Below are 12421 nucleotides of genomic sequence, written 5' to 3'. Positions count from 1 at the left end.
CGTTTGAGAGAAAATCTCATTTTTGCAGACACCTGAAACTCACCTGCAGATTACTGTGTGTGTGTGTGTGTGTGTGTGTGTGTGTGTGTGTGTGTGTTTTAGCTGATTGGATAAATCAGAGTTCACGTCTCGTCTTACAGATTCTTCATTGAAGGTCAATCGAGCCTGAAACTCTGTTAAACTGCAGAAAGTTCCCATGAGACCACAGTGTGTGTGTGTTCAAAATAAAATTGTTTAAGGACATAGGACATTTTGGAGGGTCCTTAATTCTTCAAAGGCCGGTTTGAGGGTTCAGGGTCAGGTATTTAGTTGTGAAGGTCTACGTTAAGGTAAGGGTCCTCACAAAGACAGAAGTACAGGGTTGTGTGTGTGTGTGTGTGTCACATTGTGGTGCCTCGTCTTCTCTATGGGGACAAACTGTCCCCATAGAGTAAATCATCACATCTTAGGGTGATGACCTGGTTTAAGGTTCGGTGTTATAGTAAGTCTCCAGGAAATGAATGTAAGTCAATGTAATATCCTCACAAGTCATGTAAACATGTGTGTGTGTGTGTGTGTGTGTGAGTCAGGTTTTAACCTCATGCCCCGCCCCCTCAGGTCACCGATTGGACGACGTTCCGGCAGTGAGGCGTCACCTGGTGAAGCGGAGCTCCAGAGGGCCGATCATCCACGTCACCAAAGACCAGATCAGAACACAGTCTCACCTCCAACACCTGCAGCCAGACCGAACCCCTCACGAGGTCTCACTCTTTAACTACATTCAAACCAGTCTCACCTCTCAATGTTTGTGTTGAACTGATACAAGAGTAAAACTGAAGACGTGATTCTGATGTAAGAACACTACACAAACAGAAATGAGGCTGACAGGAGACGGGAGGTTAATCCTGGTGGTGAATGGGTGATACACTAGACTCAAGACTGGTAGAGTGAGACAGGTAGAGACCGACAGGTAGAGACAGACAGATAGAGACACACAGGTAGAATGAGACAGGTAGAGTCACACAGGTAGAGTGAGACAGACAGGTAGAGTGAGACAGGTAGAGTGAGGTAAACTCAGAGGTCCGTCTCTCTCTCTCTCAGTCTGTCTCAGGATGGTGGTCTTGGACCTGAAGAGTCGACACAGAAAGGTACCGGCTGGTTTTTCTTTAGTTTAGTCTTAACGAGTGATTTATTTTGGTTTATTTGGTTTATTTTGATTTATTTGGGTTTATTTGGGTTTATTTTTGAGTTTCCATTGTTCAGTTTAAATCATTATGAGTGTAGGTCAGGGTGACTGTGGCTAAGTGGAGAGCAATCCAGGAGTCCTTCAGTCAGAGGATCGGTGGTTCGATCCCCAGCTCTGCTAGTCGCATGCCGATGTGTCCTTGAGCAAGACACTTAACCCCACAATGTCTCCGGTAGCTGTGCCTACGGTGTGAATGTGATAGAATCTGAATTGTAAGCGTCTGCTAAATGACTGTAATGTAATGGAGGTCGGTCAGGTTTTTGGTTTGAGTGTTTTTATTGTATTTATTGTAAAACCTGATTTAACTTTAAGATGTGTCTGAACCTGGTATTTATCTCATAAACTGGGTCCTCATTTGCATAATTGTATGCTCATTATGAAGTATTTCACTTCATAATTTGGAGAAAAAAGTTGTTGCCTTGTTTTGGGTGTTTTTTTGTCTTCATGGAAGAGGAGTTGCACTAAATGGATTTATGGAAACCTGGTGACCTGAAGACATTCTGATATTTAACTCATACGTCTGATCAGCTGTTTCTGCTGTGGGACGTCTTCATGGATTTATATTTATATTGTCTTCGTCTCCACACAACTGGTCTCTAAAGGTGTGAGGACTCTGGTATCTAAAGGTCTGAAGGTGTGAGAACTCTGGTCTGGGGCTAAAGGTGTGAGGACTCTCTGGTCTAGGTCTAAAGGTGTGAGGACTCTCTGGTCTGTAAAAGGGTTAAAGGTGTGAGGATTCTCTGGTCTCTAAAGGTCTAAAGGTGTGAGGGCTCTCTGGTCTCTATAGGTTTAAAGGACTCTCTGGTCTCTATAGTTTAGAGGACTCTCTGGTCTCTAAAGGTCTGAAGGTGTGAGGACTCTGGTCTAGGTCTAAAGGAGTGAGGACTCTCTGGTCTAGGTCTAAAGGTGTGAGGACTCTCTGGTCTAGGGCTAAAGGTGTGAGGACTCTCTGGTCTGTAAAAGAATTAAAGGTGTGAGGACTCTCTGGTCTCTAAAGGTCTAAAGGTGTGAGGGCTCTCTGGTCTCTATAGGTTGAGAGGACTCTCTGGTCTCTATAGGTTGAGAGGACTCTCTGGTCTCTATAGGTTTAGAGGACTCCCTGGTCTCTATAGTTTTAGAGGACTCCCTGGTCTCTAAAGGTTTAGAGGACTCTCTGGTCTCTAAAGGTTTAGAGGACTGTCTGGTCTCTATAGGTTTAGAGGACTCCCTGGTCTCCAAAGGTTTAGAGGACTCTCTGGTCTCTATAGGTTTAGAGGACTCCCTGGTCTCCAAAGGTTTAGAGGACTCTCTGGTCTCTATAGGTTTAGAGGACTCCCTGGTCTCTATAGGTTTAGAGGACTCCCTGGTCTCTAAAGGTTTAGAGGACTCTCTGGTCTCTATAGGTTTAGAGGACTCTCTGGTCTAATGTCCTCCTAAGTGACATAGACAAGTTTTTCCCGTGTGTCCAGGTGTTCGTGGAGCTGAACGAGCTGGTGATTGACAGGAACCAGGAGCTTCAGTGGAGAGAGACGGCTCGATGGATCAAGTTTGAGGAGGAGGTGGAGGAGGAGACGGAGCGCTGGGGGAGACCTCACGTCGCCTCACTGTCCTTCCGCTCGCTGCTGGAGCTACGAAAAACCATCTCCCACGGTGAGAGGAGGCTCTCTGCCGCCCCCCGGTGGAGAAAACATGGCACAGCACCACAGTTTAAACGTAAAATTTAGGGAGTATTTCATGACTGTTTGTTCCCATATATATCAACCCATTCTTCATCTGACTGGAGGAGATTATGTCATTTATGTGATGTCAGTGTGTGATGTCAGTGTGTGTTGTCACGGCGTTGTGTTTTCAGGGGCGGTGCTTCTGGATCTGAAACAGAAGACTCTGCCGGGCATCGCTCAGCAGGTGGTGGAGCAGATGGTGATCTCAGATCAGATCAAAGCTGAAGACCGAGCCAACGTCCTGCAAGCTCTGCTGCTCAGACACAGGTTCATGGATCCACTTAATGATTCATCCACTTAATGATTCATCCATCTAATGATTCATTCATCTAATGACTCATTGATCCAGCTAATGATTCATCCATCTAATAATTCATCCACCTAATGATTCATCCACCTAATGATTCATTCATCTAATGACTCATTGATCCAGCTAATGATTCATCCACCTAATGATTCATCCACTTAATGATTCATCATCCACTGACTCATCCATCAACAGGACCATATCTTTCATAAATGTATTTCTCTATTTTTCTTCACCAGTCACCCCAGTGATGAGAAAGATCACAGCTTGTTTAGCAAGTACATCTCTGCAGCCAACATGGCCACATTGACGGACAGACACAACTGCCAATCAGAGCCCTCCATCAATCTGATGAATCACAGAGAGGCTGACGGAGAGAAATCCAAAGTAAGAAGAAACCTGTGACAGACTCAAAGTGTGATAATAATCTAAAGCTTCAGTGGAGGTCAAATGAACCAATCAAGGCAGAAGTGATAACTGCTGTTTCCTGTTTTAGGGGTCATGTGACCAAGAGACAGCCTGAATGAAATAGCTCTAAGTCACATTACTTTTATTTGGCTTTAAATACTGTATGTGTGTGAGTGTGTGGTTGAAGCATTGAGGTGTTACATTTTACTCATTTAGCAGCCGGTTAGTTAGCTAGCCTCCTTGCTACTTTAACCATGCTTTCATGCTGATGTTCCACTGGTTACAGAAAATGAGCCCAACAGCAGGTTGGTGAGTCTACGGTTCCTCTGCCTCAAACCCCACCGCTGGGAGACGACTTTGCCTGGAGGAGAGCAGGCGGGAGCCCCAAAGACTAGTTAGCTAACTAGACAGCTCTAGTGATGGACGAGCTAGCCAGCTAACTAGCCAGCTCTAGTGATGGACAAGCTAGCCAGCTAACTAGACAGCTCTAGTGATGGACAAGCTAGCTAGGTAACTAGAAAAAAAACAACCCAACAAAACTTGTTAGACAGCATTAACTTACGTGTTCAGAGAATTATTCTGTCTCGATCTAAGCTCCGGCCACAAAAATACGTCATTGTGTTTACTAGCAGAAAATAGGTCTATATATATATTCTATATATATATATATTTATGAGTGTGTATGTGTGTGTTCAGAAGGAAGCCCTGCCCATCAGTCTCTCCAGATCCAAACATGAAGTGAAGCTGATGGAGAAGATCCCAGAGAGAGCTGAGGCCACCGTCGTCCTTGTTGGTACGCATCACATACGACATCATCACATACGACATCATCACCTTCAATCCTGTGTCCTATCTGTAGAGCGTGAGAGTCAGTGGGTTTATTGCATCCCTCTGATGTGTCTGCAGGCAGCGTGGGCTTCCTGGACCAGCCGTCCATGGCGTTCGTGCGGCTGCAGGAGGCGGTCCTGCTGGAGTCCGTCCTGGAGGTTCCTGTTCCTGTGCGGTTCCTCTTCCTCCTGCTGGGCCCGCCTACCGCCAACATTGACTACCACCAGATTGGACGCTCCATATCCACACTCATGTCAGACAAGGTGGGTCCCACCAGATGGCTCCATGTTGTGTCTACTGTCTTGAACTAATGTGGTAAAATGAATTCTGCTACTCTGTCCGCTTCCCTTTAGCTCTTCCACGAGGCGGCGTACCAGGCCGATGACCGCCAAGACCTGCTGACGGCCATCAACCGGTTCTTGGACTGCAGCGTCGTCCTCCCTCCCTCCGACGTCGGCGGCGACGAGCTGCTCCGCTCGGTTGCACGATTCCAACGAGAAATGCTCCGAAAGAGGGAGGAGGAGCAGAGCGGCAAACTGCAGGAGAAACAGACTGTCGATCAGCCGGACAAAGGTCGGTTATCTCTTCTGTTAATGTTGTTATTACGTGTGTTTGGAGCATTTTAGCCTTTATTAGATAAGAGATGAGAGGAGAGAGTCGGTAGATGACTTACAGCAAAAGTACCAAATCATGACTACATGAACAGCATCTTCTGGCCACCAGGATATGCCACCAAAAAGAAAATGTGGGCATTTCAACATCTTAAATTTGTCCCAAAATGATTGTTTGCATCTTGACAAGTTGGAAGTTTAACGTTACGTTGTTTCAAATGTTGGTTTTTGAGTCTCTGAGCCCCTCCGGGTTGCTGAATCGGCCTAAATAACTGAATTCCAACTTCTTCTGGCAGAAGTTTAAGTCTTGAAACTTAAGTCAGAGTCTTTTTTTTCACAAGCAGGTTTGAGCTTTGATGCCATTCTCTCTAAAGAATATGTAACAGACTTCAGAACTAAAATACTGAGTGCTTTAATTCAAGATAGATTAAGGGCTCAAACAGTTTGAAGCATAATCTTGCTGAATCTCGGTGGAAGTCCGAAATGTTTGCAAGGTAAATCAACGTGTCATCAGCAGAGAAGTGAATGTTTCTCTCATATTTTAAACCTCCACCAAGGAGGTTGTGTTTCCGGTTTGGTTTGTTTGTCAGCAGGATTACTGAAAAATTACTGGCCAGTTTTTCATGAAACTCGGTGGATGGATGTAGCATGGGCCTGGGAAGAACCATGGGAAGAACTATGGAGACGACCTTAGCGGAGGTCTGCACTCTGAGAGGGCCTTTCCAGTTTGAGATGAAGTCTAGAGATATCATGAACAATCCTTATGTAATGTTGTGATGTAGCAGCTCAATGACCAGACAGTAACAGAGTCTCACTTCTTATCTACCAGACTCTCTTGTTCCCTTAAAACCCGGCGACGAGCCCTTGAGGAGATCGGGCCGTCTTTTCGGAGGTCTGATCAAAGATGTGACTCGGCGCTACCCTCAGTACCTCAGCGACATCCGAGATGCCCTGAACCCTCAGTGCATGGCCGCCGTCATCTTCATCTACTTTGCCGCACTGTCGCCCGCCATCACCTTCGGTGGACTTCTGGGTGAGTCTGGACTTCAAGAAACACTGACGGATACCGAACTTCCTGTTGAGATTTGGTTCTCAAATCTCTGCAGGTTGATTGGCACAAAGGATGCCTCTCAAAGACCCTTGAAGGTTTTTAGAGCTTTGTTCTCTTTTCTTGTGCCTCAGGGGAGAAAACAGAGGGTCTGATTGGTGTGTCGGAGCTGATTGTTGCCACGGCTATGCATGGCATTGTGTTCAGTGTGCTGGGCGCTCAGCCTCTGCTGGTGATCGGCTTCTCTGGACCGCTGCTGGTGTTTGAAGAGGCCTTCTACACGGTGAGCTCACCTGACAGAAACCCACCTGTAACAAAATATTACCTGTTGACAAATGTAACAGCAATGTTTATCTCTAGAAACAGAGTTCTTGTGTCTCTGGGGTCGTCTATCCTGTGTGACGAACGTCAAAGAACGCTTCTAAAACCCCTTTCATTGGGAGATTGGTTGTAAGAGAACCACATTCTGTCTTCCCTGCTATCATTTAATTTAACTCATTTATCTCCATAACTACGGTAACTCTGCCTCCTCATCTAAAACTCCTGTGAAACACCTTGTGGTGTGCACCAGGGTTCTGTCCTGGGTCCTCTTTTGTTTGCCTTGCATATGCTTGGCCTTAAACAGATAATACATATTTAGAATATAAGTATTTGATTAGGTTCACCTGTCACCTTGAAAATAGCATCTTGATGTAAAAATACTAGGTTTTCAACCACATCTTCTGGCCTTCCTTGATATCAGGTGACCTAAGAATGGTGAAGTGGAAATGATGACTGTTTCTGTTGAAAGATGGACTCTGGTGTTAGATGGGAATGTCCACCCTGTAGACTCAGGTTATAGAGCCATGTTACCTAGTGAGCAGTGAGATTCACAAAGATATTCAGTTTGGGAAAAAGACAAACCCTCATATCAAATTGGTTCCCTGAGTTGGGGTATCAGAATTGGTCTGTAAAAAGCTAAATGTTTGACCACTAAATCCCTTGTTTTGAGAATTAGTTTTTGTCTTGTAGTAGTCTGAAGTAGTTTTAAAGGTGTCTCCTAACAAAAATATCTGCCTTAAATACCAAAAGACGGGTTGTAGCTTTCTGATGAAAGTAGATGTCCCTATCAAAAGGCACTGACTCTTGAGCAGCATATTCAGGGTTCCCCCTTCACCCTGGATCACCCACAAAGTGGTCCAGAATGCTGCCGCAGGGCAACGTATCTTGTTAGCTCACCTGTTCTGCTCCTTGAAACCTACCTGGTGTGTGCACGTGTAGTTTTGTAAAGACAATGGGATCGAGTATCTGACAGGTCGGGTCTGGATCGGTTTCTGGCTGGTGCTCATCGTCCTCCTCACCGTGGCCTTTGAGGGAAGCATCCTGGTTCGCTTCGTCTCCCGGTTCACTCAAGAGATCTTCTCCTTCCTCATCTCCCTCATCTTCATCTACGAGACCTTCGCCAAACTGGTCAAGGTGAGGTCAGAGGTCCCACAGGTCCACAACCAGCCTGATGAAAGAGTTTAGATAATTTACAGATGCCACATTGAGGTTTTTCTCCTTTGTTTTGGTCTTTTCTAGATATTTCAAGAGCATCCTCTCCAAAACTGTTTCCATGGAAACAACACAGTATCTCCGTCTCTGTGTAACTACACTGCCGATGCCGGGAATTCTGGGAAGGTTGTTGGAGAACCCAACACAGCTCTGCTGTCATTTGTTCTCATGGTGGGAACGTATTTCATCGCCTTCTACCTGCGCAAGTTCAAGAACAGCTCCTTCTTCCCCGGCAGGGTCAGTAAATACAAGTACAGGTACAGGTATGAGTACACAACCTAGATAAAGGTACAGGTACATACAGGTATGTACAGATAAAGGTACAGGTACATATACAGGTACACAGGTATGTACAGATAAAGGTACAGGTACATATGTATACAGGTACATATGTATACAGGTACACAGGTACAGTATGTACAGATAAAGGTACAGGTACATTACATTTACATTACATTACATTACAGTCATTTAGCAGACGCTTTTATCCAAAGCGACTTACAATAAGTGCATCAACATTGGTAATCAAAAGAACTACTAGTCACCAGAAGTCATAAGTACATTTCCTTTTCCAAACAAGCATCTAAGAGCATGAAGCAGAGCATAACTCAGAGCCAAAGTACAGAAACAAGAAAAACAGTTAGTGCTATAAGTAATACGAATACAATAAGTGCAACAAGCTAGTATGAAAACAATAATTGCTAAGTGGAAGGCTCAGGGTAGCACTTCCTGAAGAGGTGGGTTTTCAGCCTGCGCCGAAAGATGGGCAGTGACTCTGCTGTCCTGACGTCAGTGGGAAGTTCATTCCACCACTGTGGGGCCAGGACAGAAAACAGACGTGACCGGGTCGATCGCCCGCCAGGACCTCTGAGCGATGGGGCGACCGATCGCCCCGAGACAGCAGAGCGAAGTGGTCGGGCGGGGGTGTAAGGCTTGACCATGGCCTGGAGATAGGAAGGAGCTGTTCCTTTCACTGCCCTGTAGGCTAGCACCAGAGTCTTAAACTGGATGCGAGCTCTTACAGGTAGCCAGTGTAGAGAACGGAGAAAGGAAGTTGTGTGGGAGAACTTGGGGCGATTGAACACCAGGCGAGCTGCGGCTTTCTGGACAAGCTCCAGAGGTCTGATGGCCGATGCCGGGGCTCCGGCGAGTATAGAGTTGCAGTAGTCCAGGCGGGAGATGACAAGAGCCTGGATGAGAACCTGCTCCGTCTCGTCAGTCAGGAAGGGACGAATCCTCCTGATGTTGTAGAGCAGGAATCTGCAGGAGCGTGTAACGGATGAAATGTTTGCCGAGAATGACAGTTGGTCATCCAGGGTCACACCCAGGTTCCTCGCAGTCCGAGTCGGCGTCACCATGGTATCATCAATGGTGATGGACAGGTCCCGGTGCGGGCAACCCTTCCCCGGGAGGAACAGTAGCTCAGTTTTGTCTAGGTTGAGCTTGAGGTGGTTTGTCGTCATCCACTTCGAGATGTCAGCCAAACACGCAGCGATGCGCGTCTCCACTTGGGTGTCACCGGGGGGAAATGACAAGACCAGCTGGGTGTCATCGGCATAACAATGGTAGGAGAAGTCATGCGAGCGAATAACAGAACCCAGAGATGTTGTGTAGAGCGAGAAGAGAAGGGGGCCCAGGACTGACCCTTGCGGAACCCCCGTAGTCAGCATGCGTGGTTCCGACACGTATACATAGGTACATATGTATACATTATACAGGTATGTACAGATACAGATACAGGTACATACATATACAGGTATGTACAGATAAAGGTGCAGGTACATTTACCACACAAGAGCACAACAGAATCTTAGATCCGGGGACTCTGGATCACTGGGTCCTAGTTTTCAATGTACCTGGAGTAGACATGTTGTTTCTTACCTTTGGAGGTGTTTTCCTCACTGAAGTCTTCAGTTTCCAATCACACCACTGATCAATAATAAGTGTTCTGTGTTTTTCAGCTCCGTCGGATCATTGGAGACTTTGGTGTCCCCATTGCTATCCTCATCATGGTGCTGGTGGACTACAGCGCGGAGGACACCTACACCCAGGTGAGACCCGATCAAGTGAGTCCTGTGTGGACACACAACCCACTTGGGACCGACATTTAAACTCCTCCCCTCTCTTCCTATTGGCTGACAGAAACTGAACGTGCCCAGTGGATTCTCAGTGTCCAGTCCGGAGAAGCGCGGTTGGTTGATCTCTCCTCTGGGGTCGGACGGGCAGTTTCCTGTTTGGATGATGGCTGCCAGCATCCTGCCGGCCATCCTGGTCTTCATCCTCATCTTCATGGAGTCCCAGATCACAGCGTACAACCTTTTCTTCTTGCCTTTTGTGTTTACTTTTTTTTATTTTAGAACTATTAAAATCATTTCTCCTGTGTCCCGTCCGTCAAGGCTGATTGTGAGTAAGAAGGAGCGGATGCTGGTAAAGGGAACTGGTTTCCACCTGGATCTCCTCATCATCGTGGTGGTGGGCGGGGTCTCGGCGCTCTTCGGCTTGCCGTGGTTATCTGCGGCCACGGTGCGCTCTGTCACCCACACCAACGCCCTCACCGTCATGAGCAAAGCCGTCGCCCCCGGAGACAAGCCCCGAATCCAGGAGGTCAAGGAGCAGCGAGTGACGGGCTTCCTGGTGGCTGTTTTAGTGGGTAAGAAGTGTACTTCTACAAACGTTACTGTTACTTTTACTCCCTTCTTCTGATCTGGATTCCACCCCCTTCCTCAGGTCTGTCCATCGTGATCGGGGAGGTTCTGCGTCAGATCCCTCTGGCAGTTCTGTTTGGGATCTTCCTCTACATGGGTGTGATGTCGCTGAATGGGATCCAGCTCACCGAGCGACTCATCATGCTGCTGATGCCCCCGAAGTACCACCCCGACCACAACTACGTCCGCAAGGTTAGCCCCGCCCCCCTGACTGAGGACGGAGGTTCTGGACCAAAGTCAGACTTGAGTCACAGGGACAGGAGTGTTTGGCAATGCAGACCAGCAGGCAGACGATTAACGACCTGTTTACCATTTGATTGGTTGGCTTTGACTTAAACTTGTTTGGGACTTGTTGCTTTTGGTCTCAACCCTGGGACTTACCTTGACATGAAACTTGAACCTGGACTTACCTCTCTTGACTGGGACATGTTGGACTCAAACTTCACTTTATGTGTTGGTGTTGACTTTGAACTTGGCTTTGGACTTGGCTTGAGACTTGACTTGGATATTGTTGGTCTTGACTTGGGACTTGTTGGTCCTGACGTAGACCTGACTTGGAACTTGTTGGACTTGACTTGGCTTGAGAGTTAACTTGAACTTGGCTTGAGACTTAACTTGGATCGTGTTGGTCTTGACTTGGGACTTGTTGGTCCTGACGTAGACCTGACTTGGAACTTGTTGGACTTGACTTGGACTTGACTTGGCTTGAGACTTAACTTGGGACTTGTTGGTCTTGACGGGAACATCAAGTCCAAGTCAGTTGTGCAAACAAGTTTCTATAAAAAGGCACATCACATGTAAATACACAGATTGACCGTCAGCTGTCTGTCTGTGTCCCACCTGTCTCTCTGCTCTCTCACAGGTGCGGACGTTGAGGATGCACCTGTTCACTGTCGTCGAGCTGACCTGTCTCTCTCTCCTGTGGGTTGTCATGGCAACAGCGGCGGCGCTGGCATTCCCCTTCATGCTGTTGCTCACCATCCCGGTGAGGATGCTGCTGCTGCCCCGCCTCTTCACCCGCAGAGAGTTGCAGAGTGTGAGTCACACCTGGTCATTACAACTGCTAACACGGCTCAATGATACATGGCTCAATGCTAATAGTCGTCAATGCTAACACGGCTCAATGCTAACAGGGGTCAATGCTAACACGGCTCCATGCTAACACGGCTCAATGCTAACACGACTCTGGTCTTGCAGCTGGACGCCGATGATGCAGAGCCTCACCTGGAGGAGAAGGAGGGGCAGGACGAGTACTCACAGCTGCAGATGCCTGTGTGACCCGGTCAGCAGCCTCCTGATTGGTCGATTCGCCTCCCTCATTAGCATATGTGACCTGTATCCTGTAGCACGCTTCTGAACCCTTTGTATTGTCTGTGGGGGGGGTGGGGGGGTGGGGTGTCTTCTGGTGACTCTCTTTATGTTTTAAAGATCTAACTAAAGGTGTCTCTTCTGTGTTGGTTCTTTGGGTTCCTGAGGTTTCTCTGTTTATCATTAAATTAACATTTTATCCTCACGACTGACATGTTTTCATATTTATTTTGTGTCAGTTTTTCATGGTGTGATCATTCAGCTCCTACCATTATGCACTGCAACATCCTCAGGTTGACTTTTGAATTGTCCGTCTCTCATTCTGTCTGTCTGTCTGCCTGCCTGTCTGTCTGTCTCTCATTCTGTCTGTCTGTCTGCCTGTCTGTCTGTCTTTCTGTCTGTCTCTCTGTCTGTCTGTCTGTCTGTCTCTCTGTCTGTCTCTCTGTCTGTCTGCCTGTCTGTCTGTCTGTCTGTCTGTCTGTCTGTCTGACTGACTCTTTGTCTGTCTGTGGAAGTGAGTTTGGTTGGATGTCACAGCATGTCACATATCTTATGACCACTAGGTGGAGCAGGAAGTTAAACCGACGACCTGATATATTGATATCTAAGCATTCGGCTTCCACATCCAGCAGTCACAGAACAACATCATCATCCTTTTCATGATCAGTGCCAATAATCACTGACGGGGTTCCTCAGGGTTCTATTGTTGGTCCTCTACATTTACAATATTCACTGACGGGGTTTCTCA

General features: G+C 47.0%; 1 protein-coding gene across 1 annotated transcript; it reads left to right on the top strand.

Annotated features, from left to right (window-relative positions):
* The first annotated feature begins 2789 nt into the window (after positions 1–2789).
* On the top strand, positions 2790–11695 carry LOC137886133 (anion exchange protein 2-like). Its single transcript, XM_068728417.1, has 16 exons — positions 2790–2854; positions 3057–3192; positions 3472–3619; positions 4337–4433; positions 4547–4731; positions 4822–5041; positions 5909–6112; positions 6262–6410; positions 7388–7582; positions 7688–7897; positions 9622–9711; positions 9803–9969; positions 10057–10310; positions 10388–10557; positions 11228–11401; positions 11563–11695. Exons 2-16 carry the CDS (start codon positions 3122–3124, stop codon positions 11641–11643), a joined length of 2415 nt encoding a protein of 804 aa, XP_068584518.1. The 5' UTR covers positions 2790–2854; positions 3057–3121; the 3' UTR covers positions 11644–11695.
* The last annotated feature ends 726 nt before the right edge of the window (positions 11696–12421 follow it).

This window comes from Cebidichthys violaceus, unplaced genomic scaffold (assembly GCF_023349555.1).
Source record: "Cebidichthys violaceus isolate CVI_PGR_0920_01 unplaced genomic scaffold, fCebVio1.0.p SCAF_416, whole genome shotgun sequence".
Classification (NCBI taxonomy): domain Eukaryota; kingdom Metazoa; phylum Chordata; class Actinopteri; order Perciformes; family Stichaeidae; genus Cebidichthys; species Cebidichthys violaceus.
Note: the sequence above shows the minus strand (reverse complement) of the source record. Positions and strands in the feature narration are given on the sequence as shown.